Source organism: Salvia hispanica, chromosome 3, assembly GCF_023119035.1.
Source record: "Salvia hispanica cultivar TCC Black 2014 chromosome 3, UniMelb_Shisp_WGS_1.0, whole genome shotgun sequence".
NCBI classification, from domain to species: domain Eukaryota; kingdom Viridiplantae; phylum Streptophyta; class Magnoliopsida; order Lamiales; family Lamiaceae; genus Salvia; species Salvia hispanica.
The window spans coordinates 14,037,347-14,059,293 of record NC_062967.1 but is presented as its reverse complement, the minus strand read 5'-3'; the positions used below and the strand labels follow the sequence as shown (position 1 = coordinate 14,059,293).

At 29.8% G+C, this 21,947-nt stretch overlaps 1 protein-coding gene and 4 long non-coding RNA genes across 5 annotated transcripts; all 5 read left to right on the top strand.

Annotated features, from left to right (window-relative positions):
* The first annotated feature begins 255 nt into the window (after positions 1-255).
* LOC125217113 (protein MIZU-KUSSEI 1-like) lies at positions 256-1,377 on the top strand. Its single transcript, XM_048118939.1, has 2 exons — positions 256-749; positions 921-1,377. The coding sequence occupies exons 1-2, from the start codon at positions 307-309 to the stop codon at positions 1,168-1,170; spliced, it is 693 nt and encodes a 230-aa protein (XP_047974896.1). The 5' UTR covers positions 256-306; the 3' UTR covers positions 1,171-1,377.
* A 962-nt stretch (positions 1,378-2,339) lies between these two features.
* LOC125217088 lies at positions 2,340-2,994 on the top strand. The gene is made up of 3 exons (XR_007175560.1): positions 2,340-2,491; positions 2,560-2,600; positions 2,747-2,994. It is a non-coding gene; the product is annotated as an uncharacterized LOC125217088 (long non-coding RNA).
* A 6,974-nt stretch (positions 2,995-9,968) lies between these two features.
* Positions 9,969-10,707, top strand: LOC125210624. Its single transcript, XR_007174389.1, has 3 exons — positions 9,969-10,100; positions 10,273-10,313; positions 10,463-10,707. It is a non-coding gene; the product is annotated as an uncharacterized LOC125210624 (long non-coding RNA).
* A 3,042-nt stretch (positions 10,708-13,749) lies between these two features.
* Positions 13,750-14,526, top strand: LOC125210625. The gene is made up of 3 exons (XR_007174390.1): positions 13,750-13,875; positions 14,045-14,079; positions 14,279-14,526. It is a non-coding gene; the product is annotated as an uncharacterized LOC125210625 (long non-coding RNA).
* A 5,147-nt stretch (positions 14,527-19,673) lies between these two features.
* On the top strand, positions 19,674-20,602 carry LOC125210736. The gene is made up of 3 exons (XR_007174401.1): positions 19,674-19,803; positions 20,197-20,237; positions 20,386-20,602. It is a non-coding gene; the product is annotated as an uncharacterized LOC125210736 (long non-coding RNA).
* Positions 20,603-21,947: the final 1,345 nt, after the last annotated feature.

Sequence of the window (21,947 nt, the reverse complement as noted above, 5' to 3'; positions counted from 1 at the left end):
GCCTTTCTATACTAGTAGATGTTTCACACTTTTCTTTAGAATATTAGCTTCACTTCATCTATTCATCTATTTCAACCCGAGGTCAAAAATATTATTTTTCTTTCCAAAGTTCAGAATAAAAAGCATCCTAAAATAAGTGTAACAATAACATTCATTACAACTTTATTAATATTGATTATTCTATAATTAGGATACATTTTATATTTAATCTTCCTCCCCATTCACATTCTACTAATTTTCTCAAGAAACAGAACACCTAAATTCCTCTGAAACCACATTAATTGGCGGATCCTCTCATTGAATTTGATGGGGGATCCTCCACCACCTCCGCCACCTCCGCCGGTGACCCTGGCCCAGGCCGCCCACTCCCGGAAGAAACACATGCACAAGCCCAAAGTGATCCGCGCCGTCCGCAACGTCTTCCGGTCGCTCCCCATCATAACTCCCGTCGTCAAGATCCCGGGCGCCCGCCTCTCCGTCGACGTGGGCAAGCACGGGGCCGGGGCCCACGTGACGGGGACGCTCTTCGGGTACCGGAAAGGGCACGTGACCCTTGCCGTGCAGGCCAACCCGAGCACGGTGCCGATGCTCGTGGTCGAGCTGGCCATGCAGACCCAGGCCCTGCACAAGGAGCTGAGCCACGGGATGCTGCGGATCGCGCTCGAGTGCGACAAGAGGGGGAAGGAGAAGAGGATCAATCTGCTCGACGAGCCGCGGTGGACCATGTACGCTAATGGGGTCAACAACGGGTATATCGTCTTGAACCTTTTTTTCTTTAGCGTGAAATTTGATCAAATTTTGGTCAATCTGATCAATTTGAAAATAAAATATTAAATTATGAACATTTTACTTTTTCAAAACTTTACAGGAGTCAGAATTTGATAAAATTTTGTGATTTAAATGACTATTATCCCATGCAGTGCTGGCGTGAGAAGGGAGGCAACCGAGGAGGATTTACATGTGATGGAGTTGCTAAAGGGGATGTCGATGGGGGCAGGGGTGCTACCGCCGCGGACGGAGGCAGAAGGCGGCGACGGGGAGATGTCGTTCATGCGGTGGCAATTTGATAGAGTGGTGGGGTCCAAAGATTTCGAGACACTATACATATTGAGTCCCGATGGTGTCGGAGATAACGAACTCGACTTGAGTATTTTCTTCATTAGATCATGAATTAATTATATGTTTTGCTTCACATTGGAGCAAAATATATTACTATAGCATTTTTTGTACTTTTATTTCCTTAATTTAGGTTTATAATGATAAGAATTTTGTTCTTCATCATTTTTAGGCAATGAAGAGATGAATTGTTTTGCTAGTATAATCTTTTTTGCCGGATGTATAGATAATTTCTTATGGTCTTTCACAATAAAGCTTTAATTCAACATATTTTCACTTGATCATGAGGTGTGTCATTCAAGTTAACTATTTTTTTTTATTAATTATTTTAACTCCTATTTTAATTATTAGGGTTTGCTTGTGTGTCGATTTTTACTTTTGAGAGATGGGACACTGTACAGGTGTTGTGTTGTGTTGCTCCGTTGCATGAATTGTTATCGTATTATATCGTCATCGTATTGTGTCCTCACGAATTATTTCATATATGTACAATTATGTTTTTCCTATTGTATCAATCCTATAAATATCCAAGGCACACAAATTATGACAACTTATTTGAGTTGTCCTAAACCAATTAATTAAAGTCATGAATTAAACAATCATGACAACTTATTTGATACTAACAACTTATTGTATCAATCCTTTAAATTATGACACTCTAATAATGTGGCAGTTGGGTTGGGCCTCTGCCCATGTTCCTAACCCCACATTCCGTTCTTTTATGTATTTTGCGTGTGTATTTATGTATGGAGTTTTTAAAACATACCTAATTAATTTAATAAAAAATTTACCTATAAAATATTAGTGTTCTTATGAGAGAGTGGAACATCCGAATCGATTGAATATAAAGGGAAACGAGCCTATAGTTTGATATACGGAATCCTGAGCTTTATTGCAAAATTTCATACATATACATATTTTTGTTATTTGCATAGTTCATTTAAATAAAACTATTATACCAGTCTGTTGCATCTGCCATATACCAACCCTTTTCTTCTAAGCAACAAAAGCATGATTAGAATTTCGGATCTCATAGAATTTTTTTTTTTTTCTATTTACTTGTTAACTTAATTATACTCCTACTATAATAATTAATATTATTATTACATCTGTAAATTGCTTTATAAATTAGATACATTTCATAAACTGATATTTGGTCATGTATGTACATTGTACAGCTATTTTTTTCAAGAAAAATGTTTATATAAATACCATGTTCTCTAATAGAGAAATAAACCCTTTCAACAACAATTTTTTTCCAAGAAACCATCTCTCTGTCTCTCTCATCAGAAAGTGGAAATGGTTAAGATTGTGGAAAACATGAAGAAAGGTTTATTTAATCTTGTTGACATAGTATCTTGTGGAAGCAAAGGAGGTAACAACATTTTCCTTTTAAATATTCGTTGTCAAATTCTTTTCTATAATTTCATTATCTTTTTTCAGCTAAAGAAAAACATGGAGAGGAGCCAAAGCTTAACGTTGAGGTATCAATTCTTCTTTAACATCCTAACTTATTGTTTAGATACATGAAATTCACATTACATCTTTCTAGAAATTTCTTTGATTAAATTTTATTTCCAAAGATTTAACAATAGAGTAATAGTTGTTGCTATGATCTTTTTATTCTTAGACAAAATTACAAGTGACAACAGCAAGAGATCCAGCAGAATCAGATAAACCTGGTGGTCCTTCTACTGAATCAACTTAGAAGTTGATTATTTTGAAAGAACAAAAAAAGTTGCCCCATTCACCACTTCCTCAATTTGTTGTTATTTCTCTTTAATGTTTATGAGTCATTTTAAATATCTGTATCATGTAAGATTTCGAGATTTGCAATGTATTGATTGTCATCATTTCAATTTTAGATGATTTCCTATATATTTGAAGCATTTAACTCATAGAATTATAGTAGTAGTAAGTTAAATGCTTCGCATTGCCTCGCTTATAGTTGTTTGATTTTGTAAATGAATTTTAAAATAGCTTCCTTACTTTCATGATAATTGAGTACATTTCTTGGGCATTGAATTATGATAGCGATTTTTAGCGATCTTATAAAAAGAATAAAATAGATAAATGAATAAAGAGAGAAAGTGAAAAATACTTATCAAAAATTTAATTTTTGGCAGAAAAAAATAACTCAATTTAAAGGAATGTGACTTAATTAATGCAGAACTGAGAAGTGATAAACAAATCAAGATTCAAGGGCAATTAAATCTAGAAAAAATTGAATTGATGTTTATGGAAAATTCCATGAGCTCACAATTGCTACTTCAATGCATCGTAGTTTCCTTGTTAAACTGGGCCACGCGAATTGGTCTGGGCCTACGTAAGTAATAAGTCGGTGGGCCCAATAATATCTATTATTGGCTTATTGCTATTTCATTTATTATCAGTGAAGAGATTATACACATTAGTAGTATTTCTTATTGTAATTTGGATCGGAGTAAAAATTGGAATCTATTTAACCCACATTTTATTAATTGATGATTTTCATTTTATAGTTCTAACGTTTAATCATATTTTTACATATTTCGATTGATGTCTCATGATGAATATTGATTATTTTATTTAGGTGAAGATCGAAATAATCAAAATTAATATTCAGTTATTCCGATTCAGTTTAAACTAGTTTGGTTAGGTTCGGCTTCAATTTTGATTAATTCGCTTCGAATTTCGTTTAACTAAAACTAACTGAATAATTGAATTATCACCCAAAAGCGTGCCAATTGAATTATTGGAAAGAGTGTTTTAATTTTAAAGCACGATCAATTACCGTGTGGACGATGATATATACACTAAATAAAACGTGTGGGAAATAAGAATAATAAATAATATAATTAATTATTATTATTTACTAGTATTTATTACTCCATCCGTCCCAGATAATTCGACCCAGTATTCTATTTCGGACCGTCCCACATAATTTGTTTCATTTTACTTTTACCATTTTTGGTAGTGGACCTCATATTCCACTAACTCATTCCTACTCACATTTTATTATAAAACTAATACTTTAAAAGTAGGACCCACATTCCTCCAACTTTTTCAACTCACTTTCCATTAGATTTCTTAAAACCCGTGCCGGGTCAAAGTGTCTCAAATTATCTGAGACGGAGGAGTACTATATCTATACATATATAAAAGGCGAGTTTTGGCCTTTTCTTGAAATATTTATATGTTTTGTCCTTATTCTGAAATATGTATAAGTTATGGACCAATTTGAATATTTTAAGTAACTCATGAATATTTATTTAGATATTTTAACGAGCATTTGACTAATTCTTAAAGCACTACAATGACTCATTGGTGGTTACAAATATTTAAATAGAATAATGAGCATTTAACAAATTTTGTAACCTATATTGTCTTGATTTTAAAATTATGATGTTTTAATTCCATGATCTCTCATTTACTAATTTTGTACCTATAAAAGGCATAGAATTGTGGATGAAATACAATATACACACTAACAAAACATTCTTCATTCTCTCTCAAGCTCTCAACATTTTATTACACATTTTAGGAACATTGTTTTGCTCGATTTTGGAGCCCTGTCAAGTTTATAGGTGCCTAGCAGGTTTGAGATGTTATATACGTTAGGAGGAAGTCGTTTTCATCTCTGGAGAAAATATGTCAATCCGAGAGCACTAACCGTGATGTAATTTGTCTTGCGGAAAGATGGTTTTTCTTGACTAATTTTCATTGTAATTTCCATTTCATTTATTGTTGTTTTTTTCCTTTGATTACAAAAGTTAGAGTACCGCGTGTATATGGTTCCAGAATTTTATCCCAATATTTCTTACAGTTCTTAGAGAGAGAAGAATTGTAACATCCTTAACTCAAACATACATAGTATTTATCTTCATCTTTACACAATTTATTATTTTTAGTAGAGAAATATGAAGGATTGTTTTAAACATATTTTTCAAAAATGTCAACACTTAATGTAGTCTCTTTATCATTGTCCAAATAATTGTGTTTGTCTCAATTCAAATTTAAATATGTTTAAGTTAATGTCTTAGGTGTAAAATGAATTGAGGAGTATATATTTATTGAATTTTTATTACATAGTAGTATATTTTTCTATTTTAAATCGTATATAATTATATTGTTTCTTATTTTAATTAATCGATTAACAATTTAAAATTGTATGACAAAAAAATATTCCGTCGTGCATCGCACGTGGGTTAAGACTAGTTATTATAAAGGACAACCATATATGCTCATTCATGTGCACCAACACAGGATCCATACAACTTGCAATTTTGAGATACGCTTCAACAATTATTTTATTTGTTACCACATCCTACCGGTATCAAAACTATTGGTGTTGGATGGTGAATTTTAATTCAAAATTATTAAAGCAATACAGAGAAAAAAGTGATTTAGATATTTATTAATGGAGGAAAAGATCTAATCTGTTAAAGAGAGAAAGAAATTACAAAAAATGGATAGTAAATAAACTATATATAGGAAAATATCCTGTTTAAATATTCAGATACTAAACTACTTCATTTTGAGTCCGATATTAACAATAAGGGTAGTGATTTAGAGACATAATGTCTCTATGACATAATACCCCTATGGCTTTTTTCCATAAATATGATATAGATTTTGACTAATATATCCTTAATAGTGTAATTATGGATAATTCTAATTTTAGGGGATTTTAATGTGAAGAATTTCAGTTAATATGGTACATTAATGTGATGTCTGATTAACATAACCACACACATTTTCATTTTTTTTTTCTTTATATATCTGTATTTTCTTGAGAGTATATATTCTACAAAATTACAAATTTTCTACTTATTTAAAATTGTAATAATTAAAAAATCAAATTTTAAAAATAAAAAATAAAATCAAAATTATGAAATTCTTATAATTAAAAATGTGAACTGAATCATTATGAATATACTATTATTTCTCAAATTTTAATTTATTGCATGAAGAATTAAGCTAAGACTCTAGTACTATATTTTATAAAAAAGAGTAAATATTAAATATGAAGCTTTGAAATATTAAATAAATGAGTTTAAAATGTGATAATTTTTTTGATAGAGGTTTGTAAAGTTTCAAAATTAAGAATTTATATAATTTAATACTATTTTAAAAAGTAAAGAATTAATTATAAAATTATTAAAATTTTGAACTCAAAACTTTAAATTCAATTAGTATGAATAAATCATATCGTATCAATTTTTTTAAATTATTGCATGATAGCAAAATGAGCCAAGAAGTTTATTTATAAATAAAAGAAAAATATTAGTAATTATATATCTTTAAGATATTGAATAACAAGTTAAGAACTAAGATCATGTGATTATATTTTGATCGAGATCCAATTATAACGTTCCCAAAAATTAGACATTTACAGAAATTAAAATTTGGGAAAAGTACATAAAAAAACTCAAAATTATGAATTCTTAAAATCAAAACTGTAACCTCATTTAGAATTAATATATCTTATATCAAATATAAATGTGTTACATGTTATATTGAATTGAACTAAGGGCTCTAATATTTTACAACAAAAAAAATATAAAGTATAACGGTATATTTTTAAATAAACATATAGTACTGTATTAATTTTAAGCATTCGAAATTTTAACATTTTTGAATATATGTTTAATTATTTTGTCATTATTAACGAAAATTGTTGACATTTTTTCTTATCTTTTTGATTCATTTGTTTTTAAAGCACATGTAAAAAAATGATATGGATCAATTAATTTAAAGCTGTGGGTCCCAGCTAAATCCATATATATTTCCGTTAATGAAGCACTCTTATGGAATAGATCTTAACTAATACTCCTTGATTAGATAATTATATATGTAGGGGCAATAAGGTATATTGATAAACTATAATTTTAATCAAAAATAAAATTAAATACAAAATTACTAATTACACCCTATTATGGCAATGTCATTATGTCTCCAAAACATTTCTCTAACAATAATTGCAACTACTTGACGGATACCTGTGGTGAAAATGATATGATGTCTATATTACCATATAATGTACTCTCTCGAGCCTCAAGTGAAACACTCTTTTTAGGGCTTGAGATTTTTGGAATTGCTATTTGGTATTTAAATAAAAGAGAGAATAAAATAAGAGAGAATGGGAAAAAACTCCATAATAAAATAATAAAATATTAATTGTCGTAAAAATATGAATCAATTTAATTGTGACAATCTAAAAAGGATACAAATTATTTGAGATATATGAGACGAAGGGAGTATACCATAATGTCTACATTACCCATTAATATAAATATTGAATGGTAGCTGTGAAATAATTAAATTTAGTATCTAAATAATTGAAATATTGAATGGTAGTTGAGAAATAAAAAATAATGGAATTGATAATAATATTGACAGCTAAATGCTTTAAAAGTGACAACCCTATTGTTTTCACAAATCTCATTCGAATCTTGACTATAATTGTTTTATCGTGCACGAATAACATGGACAATATTTATTAGAAAAAGGATATTAATTATATATTGTTAAATTATGAACAATAGTACTGACCCCATACAATCTGGTCTTTCATTGCTTCAATTATTTAATACTATATTGTAGTACTAAATTAGTAGTATATTTATTTAATCGTAGCAAACGAATATCTTTCGTTGAACCATACACGATCGTGAAATAAAAGTTTGACCCCAATACTTATTGTGTCGTGCATGATTACCAAAGTCTAAAAAATACTAATTCCTCCGTCCCTAAAAGTTTATCCCATTTTTTCATTTCTGTCCGTGCACAAAATTTATCATATTTTACTGTTTACCATTTCTTTTAATAAATCTCATATTCCACTAACTCATTCAGGGACGGATCCATATGGGCATCACAAGGGACAATTGCCCTAGCTGAAAAAATTTATTTATTCTATTTTGATTATTAGTTTTTAATTTTTTTTTGAAATATCTCTATATATGCCCCTTCTCTACCTCTTAAAATATCTTTATATATATTTTTGCCCCATATGTATGGAATTCCTGGCTCCGTCCATGAACTCATTGCTACTCACATTTTATTTTAAAACTAATATATAAAAGTAGGAGTCATATTCCACTAACTTTTTCAAACTCACTTTTTTATTACATTTCTTAAATCCGTGTCGAATCAAAGTGAGGCATGATTCGGGGGGACAGAGGGAGTACTAGTTTCCATAATAATATGGGATATTTACGTCAAATATCACGAAATATTCCAAAAATTTATTGTTTTCTTATAAATTTTAAAGTTTAAACTTTATTGTATACTTGTAGACTATCACAAACTAGTTGTTAAATTTTTCCACCGGTCAATATAATATCCCTAATAATATTGTTTGATTATCAAATTATACTGATTTTTAACGCAAAAAGGCACTTATGTCAATAAAGATCCACAAGCTTTTTTTAGTACGTATTCAATTTGTTTTATGATTCAGAGGTTAAATTAGTAGAGATAATTAAATTCATTCTAATAAAGAATGGAGAAAGTTTACTTAAATGCTTTCAGAGGTGCTATGTAAACATGATCATATTGACACCGACAACATGAATCTTTTGAAAGTGATAGAAAGTTCGTTGTGTCGTCTATAGTTATAATTTTTTTTTTCTTGAAAATCAATATACATTAAATCATTAATTCAACAGACTCGATATTAATTTGGTATATTTATATATTGGGTGTTAATTGTATTGTATACGTTGTGCAATGAATCACAAAATTTGACCAAAATTATAAGTTGTTGTGCAACTTCTCATTAGTAGTCTGTTAATCCATTCGTTCAAAGATATATATGTCCCTTTTTGCTTCCATCCTTTCACTATTACATTGTATTCACATTTTAGTAGTATAAATTACTCAATTTGTTTAAAAAAATATTCTCATTTGTAAATTACATAAATATTAATAAAAAATTGATAAAGTAAAAAAGAGAAGAAAAAAAAATGATTAAATTTGAGAAAGATGGGAAAAGAAAAAAAAGTGAATAAAAATAAGAGAAAGTTTACATTTTTAAAATATAGTACTCCTAACTATTTTTCATTGACACCCTAAGATGGCAAAATAAAACTCCATCTATTAACAAATAAAGCAAAACATTATGCGAATGTGAAAGCAATCAATATGCGATGGAAACATACGCGAGTGCAATATAATTTACTAATAAAAAGTATTTAAAAACGATGGAATTAAACAATTTAGTTCAAAGAAGTTCTTCAAAAGTCGTTTAAACTACTCCTTAATAAATGGACGTCATAAAAGTAATTCCCCTCCAAATTATACTTTAGAATGTACACATTACCCACGTAGAAACTTGTAATGTCAAAATAGTTTAAAACTAATTTGATTGACAAGATCAATCCTACAAAGAAATTGATTTTGTCAGAGATATTTGTCTTGGAAATACTAGAGAAATTTTTTATTATGGCATGACGTTTTGACCCAATTTCAAACTTGAGAGTTGGGTGAATCAATGATAAGATCTTAGACTTTTTTTTGTCACGTGCTATATTTATATAATTTCACCTAAAAATGGGGTTTAAGAGGTATAAAAACTGTAAAAAATCCAACTGATGGATAAAAATAATCAACATATTAAATGAATTTGTTAAAAATAATATAAAATTATATCTTAATTCCACCACGTCCCACGTATATGTTGTAGAGTGACAATAGAAAAAAGAGAAAAAGTAAAGAAAAGAAAACTTTGTATTGATCTCATGGTTCACAAGGCTATAATAGCAATATTTAATTTTTAACAATATCTACTATTTATAAAGAAATAAACTCCAAGACGTGTTGCTAGATTTTGTTGCATATATAATGCCATCTTCTTCACCTCAGAAATCACCGAATTAATTCATTAGTCTCTCTCTCCTTTCTCTCATAGTGTAAGAAAAGGAAAATGGCTAGCATTTTTGAAAGCATGAAGAAAGGCTTTGGTTATCTTGTTGACATTGTATCTGGTGGAAGCAAAAGCGGTAACAATATTTTCCTTTCATTTTACTTTAAATAAGTCTCTATATGCATCCATAAAAAGATATTCTTTCATTAAATATACTAGTATATAACAAAAATAACAATAAATTAATTGTCTTTTATTAAGCTGCTCTCATTCTCATTTTTCTTTTTTTCGATTTATTGGTTTTTCAGCAACGGAAAATAATGGAGAAAAGCCAGAGCTCAAAGTTGAGGTGTGATTCTTTTTCCTAATTCGGTTTATTATATTGTTTGATTTATGAGATTATAGTAGTATTTTTTATGCCAAAAATCAATTGAATTAACCAATAAAGATTCGCAAGATTTATAAGATCACTTATTCCATTTATTTTGTGATTTACAGGTTAAATTAGCAGAGACAACCGCCCGAGAAACCACCGATGATAGACCCCCTCCTCCTAGCGTTGAATCAACTTAGAAAATTAAATAAATAAATAAACACATTATCCTATCAATAATGTTTTCGTTGTACTTTTATATAATTATATTTATCTCGCCTTTTTTTATGTCATTTATTTTAGGGGTGTTTAATATGTAATAATTGCCGGATTAGGCATTTGTTATAAGTGTGTAATAAAAATGTTTGAGCTTTGAAGAAAGAGAATGTTGTTTTCGGCGTAATGAATGCGTTGATATTTAAGATCTAGAGTTATTAAATGTTTGAACATGATATAACATTACTATTGTTTTTCTAGTTAGAATTGGAGGTGCATTTTTGTACGAAATGGTGGATATATTAACGAGGAATCACATCATAATGATGCTATACGATTATGATAATCGTACAATATATATAGAATGAAAAAGTATAGGTATTTTAAAAATTAAGAGATCCATAATGCACGCGAGAATATTGTGAATGTAGTTTTATAAATTTTAATGAATGATATAGTATTAATTTTGAGTACTATCTTTGTCCACCATTGATAATTTTGATTGTAAATGATATGCGTTTTAATTTAAAATTTATAAAGTATGATATATAAAGAGAATGAAACTAACAACAACAATCTTTAAAAAAAAGTAGAAGATGAAACTTACAACAATAATACCCCTGATAATATTGTTTGATTATCAGAATATACTGTTTTGTCACGCAAAAAGGCACTTATATCAATAAAGATCTGCAAGACTTTTTTAGTACGTATTCAATTTGTTTTGTGATTCAGAGGTTAAATTAGGATAGGTAATTAAATTCGGGAAATTGATTCCCAATATCATGAACTTTGTACAAATTTTGGTTTTTCCTATGAATTTTCAAATTAATATCATAAATCATAAATTTTCAGATTAGTTTGGTATTTTTCCAATAATCCAAGAATGTTTAAGGAAATTCCCTAAAATGTGTTCCTAGTGTTTGTGAAAGAGAGAAACAAGGTTTTGTGTTTTAATTTTTGTATCGTAGCGTCACAGATGTGTGTTTCTAATTGAATTCTCTGTGTTTTTATTAAATTTATTTTGTTTTCTTTAATTTTAGAGTTTTATTTTGTCAAATAAAAGTAGTATTGTGTTTAATATTCCAAATAGATATGCCAACATGACATGCCACTTATAAGAATTCTGCTAAATATGACTCAAAATGCTATATAAATTAGTCGGATTTTACTCTTGATCCGCCGTGGGAAATACCAAACCAATCTGAAAGTTCATGATTTATGGTACTAATTTTAAAATTTATGGGAAAAATCAAAATTTGGGCAAAGTTCACGAAATTAGGGACCAATTTTCCAATAAATTCATATACTAATAAAGAATGGAGAAAGTTTACGTAAATGTTGGAAATTGGAGATTCAGCGGGTTGCTATGTAAGCATGATCATATTGACACCGACAATATGAATATTTTGATGGTGATATAAAGTTCGTTGTGTCGTCTATAGTTATAACTTTTTTTTCTTCAAAATCGATATACATTAATTAAACAGAGATATTAATTTGATATATGTATATATTGGGTGTTAATTGTAGTATACGTTGTGCAATGAATCACAAAATTTGACCAAAATTATAAGTTGTGCAACTTCTCATTTTCATTATAACCTCTCACTCCATTCGTCCAAAGATATATGTAACTTTTTTTTCTTCCATCCTTTCACTATTACATCTACTAAATTATTTATTCCTCTTTTACTATAAAATTATTTATTTTTTCATAAAAAATAGTATCATTTGTGACCGACATAAATTTTAATGAGAAATTGGTAAAGTACGAGAAAAAAAATTTCATTTTTGAAATAAGACTATTTTTCATGGACTCCCTAAAAAAGAAAAAATTAAATGAGATTATTTTTCATGGACGGATGGAGTGGTATAAAAGGCAAGATACACGCTACATTAACTTTTTGCATTTACATTTCTTCATCTTTCTTAATAAATCTTATTAAATCAAAATGAGACATATATTGCCGACTGAATGGAGTATATATATATTATGTGGATCTGCGTGCAATATAATGTACTCCCTCCGTTCCACAGTAATAGAGGCGTTTCGTTTTGAGCTCTCGTTTTAAAAAAATGATAATAAATAGTTAAAGTAGAGAGATAGTAAAGTAAGAAAGAGAATAATGTAGTGAAGAATCTAATCTACAATATTCTCTCTCTTACTTTACTCTTTTTCCACTTTAACTATTTAATATTATTTTTTCAAAATAAGTGCTCAAAACGAAACGCTTGTGTTACTGTGGAACGGAGGGAGTAGTATACTACTATTTACTACTACTATTATGTATCGACATAATTCATTAGCAAATTTGCACAAAGATTATCATAATTCAACATCTAGGTACCTTAAGTTTCAACTTGTCAAAATAGTCCCTAAGTAAATAAAGCAAGACATTATGCGAATGTGAAAGCAATGATCAATATGCAATGGAAACATACGTGAGGGCAATAAATTGACTAATAAAAAGTGTTTGCAAAAGAAGAAATTAAACAATTTAGTTCAAAGAAGTTTCTTCAAAAGTCGTTTAAACTACTCCTAAATAAATAGACGTCATAAAAGCGATTCCCCTCCAAATTATATATACTTTATAATGTACACATTTTACACGTAGTAGAAACTTGTAATGTCAAAATAGTTTAAAAAATAAGGTCAATCCTACAAAGAAATTGATTATTATAGGCTAGTTTTGTCAATCTTGGAAATACTAGAGAAATTATTTATTCTGGCATGACGTTTTGACCCAATTTCAAACTTGAGAGTTGGGTACTCAACGAGGACGGTGAATTAATGAGGAGTAATTAAGATTTTAGATTTTTTTTGTCACGTGCTATATATAATTTCACCTAAAAAAGGGATTAAGAGAGTACTGAAATATGTAAAAAAAATTCCAACTAGTGGATAAAAATAATCAACAAATTAAACGAATAAGTAAAAAAATAATTTAAAATTATAGTATCTTTAATATTCCACCAAGTCCCACGTACTATGTTGTAGCGTGACAATATTAGAAAAAATGGAAAAAGTAAAGAAAAGAAAACCTTGCATTGATCTCATGGTTCACGAGACTATAATAGCAATAATTTAACAATATCTATTATTAATAAAGAAATAAATTCCAAGACGTGTTGCTAGATTTTGTTGCATATATAATACCATCTTCTTCACCTCAGAAATCACAGAATTCATTCATTAGTCTCTCTTTTTCTTCTCTCTCTTTCATAGTATTAGAAAAGGAAAAAATGGCTAGCATTATTGAAAACATGAAGAGAGGCTTTGGTTATCTTGTTGACACTGTATCTGGTGGAAGCAAAAGCGGTAACAATATTTTCCTTTCATTTTACTTTGAATAAATCTATGCCGACATATAAAAAATACTAGTATTTCATTAAGTATATAACAAAAATAACAATAAATTAATTGCCTTTTATTATGTTTAAATTCTCTCATTCTCAATTTTTTCTGTCTTCAATTTATTGGTTTTCAGAGAATAATGGTGAAAAGCCACAGCTCAAAGTTGAGGTGCGATTCTTTTTCCTAATACGATCAATTATGTTTGGACCAATTAGTATAAAATTTTTTTAAGGGTGTCATTTTATTATATTGGTTCATTTCATTTATCAGATTATATTATTTTTTACGCCAAAAATCAATTGAATTAACCAATAAAGATTCGCAAGATTTATAAGATCACTTATTCCATTTATTTTCTGATTTACAGGTTAAATTAGCTCAGACGACTGCCCGAGTGGAAACCGATGATAAACCCCCTCCTCCTGACGTAGAATCAACTTAGAAAATTAAATAAATAAATACTTTATCCTATAATAATGTTTTGGTTTTACTTTAATATATTTATATTTATGTTGCCTTATTTTTATTTCATTTATTTTAGGTGTGTTTAATATGTAATAATTGCCGGATTAGGCATTTGTTATAAGTGTGTAATGAAATGTTTGAGCTTTAAAATTTTCGTAAGTGTGTAATGAAAATGTTTGAGCTTTGAAGGAAGAGAATGTTGCTTTCGGCGTAATGAATGCGTTGATATTTAAGATATAGAGTTATAAATGTTTGAACATGATATACCATTATTATTGTTTTTCTAGTTAGAATTGGAGGTGCATTTTTGTACGAAACGGTGAATATATTAACGAGGAATCAGAATCACATTATAGTGATGCAATACGATTATGATGATCATTCAATATATATAGAATGAGAATGTGTAAGTATTTTAAAAATTAAGAGATCCATGTATAATGCACGCGGGACTATTGTGAATTTAGTTTTATATAATATTAATAAATGATAGTATTAATTTTGAGTACTGTCTTTGTCATCATTGATAATTTTAACCGTAAATGACATGGATTTTAATTTAAAATTTATAAAACATGATATACCCGTGTAAAGAGAATGAAACTGACAACAACAATCTTGTACAAAGTAAAAAAAGACTAATTTTATATCCACAATATCCCTTCTTTTAATAGTACTATTAATTTTGTATTAAAATCTGTGTCCAGCGACAAAAGTAATTTCTTTACTTGAGGCAAAATTAGCATCTAAATTGAAAATATTTTGAGCTACATTGCTAGTAGCGCAACCAGCTCTCCTACTTTCCAATGTTTTTGGATGTCTATATAAGTCAAGACGATGCTAATTAGTTTGCAAATTCATATATTCATCATCAAATTTGCACAAAGAATCTCATAATCAGAATTTGGTCTCCATCAAGATCAAGGTACCATGAATTTCAACTTGTCACAATAATCCTTATAATGACCAAAATATGTAAACCTCTATTAACAAATAAAGCAAAATATTATGCGCATGTGAAAGCAATTAATATGCGATGAAAACATAAATTGAAGGAACAAAAAACTTATTTTAAAGAATAAGTTTCTTTAAAAGGAGTGTAAACTCCTAAATAAATGAACGCCTTTAATTTCCTCTAAATTACTTTAGGATGTACACATTACACACGTTAAAACTAGGATTTTCAGAGTTTAAAAACTAATTTGATTGACAAGGTGTTAATTTGTGATGGAAATACTAAAATTATCAAAAGGATAAATTATTTATTCTTGCTTGATGTTTAGACCCAATTTCAAATTTGAGAGTTGGATATTCAGTGAAGAGGGTGAATCAATGAGGAGATTATAGATCTTCTTTTTGTCACATGCTATATACAGTTTCACCTAAAAGTTGGGGTTTTTTTTAATAGAATTAGTGGGGCCTAAATATTGAAACAATGCACGAATTTAATTATCATAGCAATCTAACAAATTCAATTCAACACAAATTAAACTTAACGCATCAAATAAAAATGTTAAACTTTGAGAAAAATAATATCACAAATAGAGTATAACAATGTTGTTTCATCTTGATTTCAAAATTAAATCACTATGAAAAACTATTTGAACCTATCACACTCCCTCCTAGCTAATTAAATCAATATGATAAACTATAGTACAGTAAAAAATTGTGAGGATGCCAACTAGATAAAATAATTCAACGAATTAAATAAATAAATCAACGAATTAATATAAAATTATATCTTTATACCATTACTTCCACGTGACTAACTAAATTTTTATAATTGACAATATGGTCGTGCCAGTGTGTGTATGTTATTTATAATTTATTAAGAAATAAACTCCAATACGTGTTGCAAGAGTTTTGTAGCATAAGTAAAATGGCTAGCATTATCGAGAGCATGAAGAGAGGATTTGTTTGTCTTGTTGACATTGTATCTGGTGGAAATAGAAGCGGTAAGAATATTTTCATATTACATTTTCCTTTTGAATAAATTTATGCAGCCATAAAAAAGATATTTTAATAAGTACATAACAAAAACAACAATGGATGGTTATTTAATGCTATAATTAATGCTTTCATTCCCATTTTTCTTTTTCTTCGATTTATTAATTTATTCGCCATGCTCAATAATTTCATTATTGGTTTTTCAGCAACGGTAAATGATGGAGAAATGCCCGAGCTCAATGCTGAGGTACGATTCTTTTTCCTTGTTGAATCATATTGATCAACAATACTAAGAGAAGTAAATAAGAGTAGCTTTTTGAGGGAAATCTTTTAGTACTATATTTGTTTGATTTAATTATCAGATTATAGTACTCTTAGTTATCAGTCAAAAGCACTTGTACTGATTAACAAAGATTCGCAATATTTATCAGATCACTTATTCCATTTATTTTGTGATTTAATTAATTACAGGTTAAATTGGAACAGACAACAACCCGAGAAACAATCACCGATGATAAACCCACTCCTCCTGGCATTGAATCAACTTAGAAAACTAATTAAATAAATAAATACATTATCCTATCAATAATGTATGGATTAAATAAATATATCTCGCCATATTTTTATTTATTTATTTACATATCTTTGCTATGTAATATTGCCGGATTTGGCATTTATAATAAGAGTGTAATGGAAATGTTTGAGCTTTAAATTTTGGAAGTTATTTGCTACATATTCTTCATGGATATTTAGGGGATTTTTGGTATAATTTTTATTCATAAACTAGTTTCCACATACTAGCTATGGTCATAGGATTAGTATGGGAATGTTGAAGATGATATTTAGATCTAGAATAATTATAGTATGTTTGAAGATGATATACTATTATCATTGTTTCTCAACTTTAAAATTAAGGTGCAATTTTGTATGAAATGGCGAATACATTAATTAATGATGATTTGATGAATAACATTATAATGATGGTATATGATTATGTGCACACAATATATATAAAATGAAAAAAGTAAAATTATCTTGAAAGTATTTTAAGATTTTTTAAAATTATTATAAATATTTAAATTGTACTCCATTATATAATTTTTTAATAATGTACCCATCCACTTGAAATCGAGGCTATTTCGTGACGAGAGGATTCGTAAAATTGGGTAAATTCTAGCAAATGAAAAAACTAGTACTCGTATAAAACTATGCAATAGTAGCCACGTTTAATCAAGTACTATGATACTTGCAATTTACACGGTTACACGATTACATTATTTGATATATAATCGTATCGTGAAATTAACCGACAAAACCATGGGAGTTCGAGCCGTTCTTTTTCTTCATAAATAAATTTTTGAAGGGTATGTTGTTAGTTTTACATAAAAAGTTACTAGATTTTATATTAGATTTTATACGAGGTGTGATCAATTGCTAATTTTTTTAAGTTGTTAACTTGTTAATTCATCAGTGTATTAAAAATGTTAATACGATGACATTAAAATGTCAATAAATAATTTTGTTGAATTTCAATATAATGTGTTGATATTATATGTTGACATTTTGATGTCACCGTGTTGACATTTTTAGTACACTGTATTGATGAGTTAGCAGAGTTCGTAACTTAAATAGTTAGTAATATAACGCACCCTAATTTTAACTATTATGGTATTAATGGTGGATCAAATTTATTTTCTTATAGCAAAGTAGAATTGTTGATATACCCATATACATATACCTCCTAAAGTTGAATGAAAATAGAAGAAGAAAATATATTCCAACACCAAAAAAGATAGTTATTCCATCGATCATTTTGAGACTTATGCGTGATCTTGAGTACCGCATCCATCTACAGTCCATAATCTTAAATCTTAATAGTAAATGCTAGTAATATAAAATTAATAAAATAAAAGATAATTGAAAAAAATACTCCCTCTGTCCCACTTATAATGAAACATTTGGAAATCGGCATGGGATTTTATGCAATGTTGTTTTGTGAGTTAAAGAAGAGAGAGTAAAGTAAGAGAGATGAAAAAGTAGAGATAGAGTTATTTCCATTTTAGGAAACGTTTCATTTTTAATGGGACAAATAAAAAAGGAAAACGTTTCATTTTTAATGGGACGGAGGGAGTATATGATTAAGAGAATTGTCAGTTGAAAATATGGCGAGTGCAATATAATTGACTATGATGCCATCTCCAACCAATTACGCTAAACTCAAACCTAGTTTTGAGTATATATCACATTAAAAAGTAGTTTTCCTCCAACTATTTACACCATTTTTAAGTTTACACCATTTTTGAGTATTTCTCTAACAAAATTTTGGAGTAAACACCATATTTGGTGTTATTCCATTGAAAAATCCAAAAATGGGTTTGAGTTTGGTGTATGGTTGGAGAAATTATCTACACCAAAAATGAGTTTTGGTGTACGGTTGGAGATGGTCTGACCATTTCCAATCATACATCAAAACTCATTTTTAGTGTAGACAATTTCTTCAACTATACACCAAATTAACCATCTCCAATCATACACCAAAACTCATTTTTAGTGTAGACAATTTCTTCAACTATATACCAAATTCAAACCCATTTTTATGTTTTTCAATTGAATAACACCATATTTGATGTTACTGCAAAATATTTGTGAGACAAATACCTAAAAATAGTGTAAATTTTAAATATGATGTAAATGGTTTAAATTGGCGTAAATGATTAGAAATGGCCTAATTACAACCGACAACTTAGATACATTACACAGGTAGAAACTTGTAATGTCAAAATAGTTTAATAACTAATTTTATTGACAAGGTCAATCCTACAAAGAAATTGATTATTATCGTCTAGTTTTGTCAAAGGTATTTTTCTTGGAAATACTAGAGAAATTATTTATTCTGGCAATACGTTTTGACCCAATTTCAAACTTGAGAGTTGGGTACTCAACGAGGACGGTGAATCAATGAAGAGTAAGATTTTAGATTTTTTATTTTTTGTCACGTGCTATATATAAGTTCACTTGAAAATGGGGTTTAAGAGATACTAAAAAATGTAAAAAAAATCCAACTAGTGGACAAAAATAATCAACAAATTAATTAAACGAATGTGTTAAAGAAAATTTAAAATTATATCTTTAATATTCCACCGCATCCCACGTAGTATGTTGTAGAGTGACAATAGAAAAAAGGGAAAAAGTCGAGAAAAGGAAACCTTGCATTGGTCTCATGCTTCACGAGAATATTTTAACAATATCTACATATAATAAAGAAATAAACTCCAAGACGTGTTGCTAGATTTTGTTGCATATATAATACCATCTTCTTCACCTCAGAAATCACAGAATTCATTCATTAGTCTCTCTGTCTCTCTTTCTCTTCTCTCTCTTTCATAGTATTAGAAAAGGAAAAAATGGCTAGCATTATTGAAAACATGAAGAGAGGCTTTGGTTATCTTGTTGACATTGTATCTGGTGGAAGCAAAAGCGGTAACAATATTTTCCTTTCATTTTACTTTGAATAAATCTATGCTTCCATATAAAAGAGAGTATTTCACCAAGGAGTGTTTTATATTGCTAATTTTTTAAGTTGCTAATTCTGCTAAATTATCAACACAGTCTAATAAAAATGTCAATCCAATGACATTAAAATGTTAACACAATATAATGAAATGTCAACAAAATTACGTGTTGATATTTTCAAAACAGTGTGTTAATGAGTTAGTAGAGAGCAACTTAAAAAGTTAACAATTATCGCACCTCATTTCATTAAATATGCTAGTAGTATATATAAAACAAAAATAACAATAAATTAATTGTCTTTTATTATGCTTAAATGCTCTCATTCTCATTTTTCTTTTTTTCGATTGATTGGTTTTTCAGCGACGGAAAATAATGGAGAAAAGCCAGAGCTCAAAGTTGAGGTGTGATTCTTTTTCCTAATTCGGTTTATTATATTGTTTAATTTATCAGATGATTTTAGTATTTTTTTAGCCAAAAATAATTGAATTAACCAATAAAGATTTGCAAGATTTATTAGATCACTTATTCCATTTATTTTGTGATTTACAGGTTAAATTAGCTCAGACGACAGCTCGAGAAACCACCAATGATAGACCCCCTCCTCCTAGCGTTGAATCAACTTAGAAAATAAAATAAATAAATACATTATCCGATCAATAATATTTTGGTTGTACTTTTATATATTTATATTTATCTCGCCATATTTTTATTTTGTTTTAGGTGTATTTAATATGTAATAATTGCCGGATAGGCATTTGTTATAAGTGTGTAATGAAAATGTTTGAGCTTTGAAGAAAGAAAATGTTGCTTTAGGCGTGTAATGAATGCGTTTGTATTTTAGATTTAGAGTAATTATATGTTTGAACATGATATAACATTATTATTGTATTTCTTAGAATTGGAGGTGCATTTTTGTACCAAATGGTGAATATATTAGAGCATCCCCATCCGAGCTCTTAGCTAAGAGCACGGAAGTGGGCCCGGATCCACTTTTACTCTTTGTCCTTAGCTAAGAGCACAACACCTACATCCGTGCTCTTAGCTAAGAACAAGCTCAAGGGTCCTACCATTCTATTATTCAATTTAAATAAAAATATTTCCACAATATTAAAATGCATTAAAAATTATAAATTACATAATTAAAATCCTAAAAAATAAAAGTACATAATTAAAATTCTAGAAAATAAAAAAATACATAATTGAAATCCTAAAAATTAAAATTACACACGTGGAAGACTAGTCCTCTATCCCCAATTGCCTCTTGAGACCCCAGATCATTTGCTCATGTGTTGCAAGTTGCTCAGGAGTCATCTTAGACGCATCGTTCAAATAGAGTTGACCCAAGAGGGTCCACAACGTGTTGTTCGGGGGTGGAGGAGGCACAAAGGGAGCGGGGGCGGGGGCGGATGGAGTCGAGGCGCGACGGCGGGTGGTCGTCTCCTTCTTCTTTCCTTGCGGCCGCCGAGAACTGCTCGGGCCAGCGTCGGGGCTACCCAAGTTAGTTCCGGCAAGCTGGGTAGCCACATCATCGGAGGCGCCGTCGGATAGGGCTACTAACCTCGACCGTTTGCTGGAGGAGCTGGAGGAGGATGCTACTACGCTGCCCCTATACTTCGGATGTAGGCGCCTCTCCTGCCAACAATTGAGGTACTTAAACGCTTTGAACTCCATGCGTTGGTAGGTCGCAAAGGCGGCAGTGATGATGTCGAGCTCGCTCGTGCCGCTCCCCGCCGACCGCTCTTCGTGGAGGTAATACCCCTGGAACTTACCGATTGCCTCGTTGCATCTGAAGAGGCAATTGCGCACCATACTATCATTGCGATAGATGGTTCCCCCGGCCGGGTTTCATTGTAAAGACGAGTGATGCGCCACCAATACGTTTCCCCGGTTTGGTTCGTGCCGACGTCCGGATCTTCGGAGACTGCCAAGTAGGCTTTGAACATCGCCATCATCTCACCCGGAGTGTACGGGGTGCGGGTGCCACGAACAGGATGAGTAGGAGTGGGAATAGAAGTAGGAGTAGGAGTAGAGCTGGTGCTCCCTCCCAATCCGGGTTCGGGTGCCCACCCGAACCCGGGGCATTTTGGTTGTGCACCGGGTAAGGACGGTAG

Excerpts from the sequence above, each read along its gene's own strand:
- LOC125217113 (XM_048118939.1), top strand. The coding sequence starts at position 307 with ATGGGGGATCCTCCACCACCTCCGCCACCTCCGCCGGTGACCCTGGCC. Across the intron at positions 750-920 it reads GCTAATGGGGTCAACAACGG|TGCTGGCGTGAGAAGGGAGG; the intron begins GTATATCGTCTT and ends TATCCCATGCAG.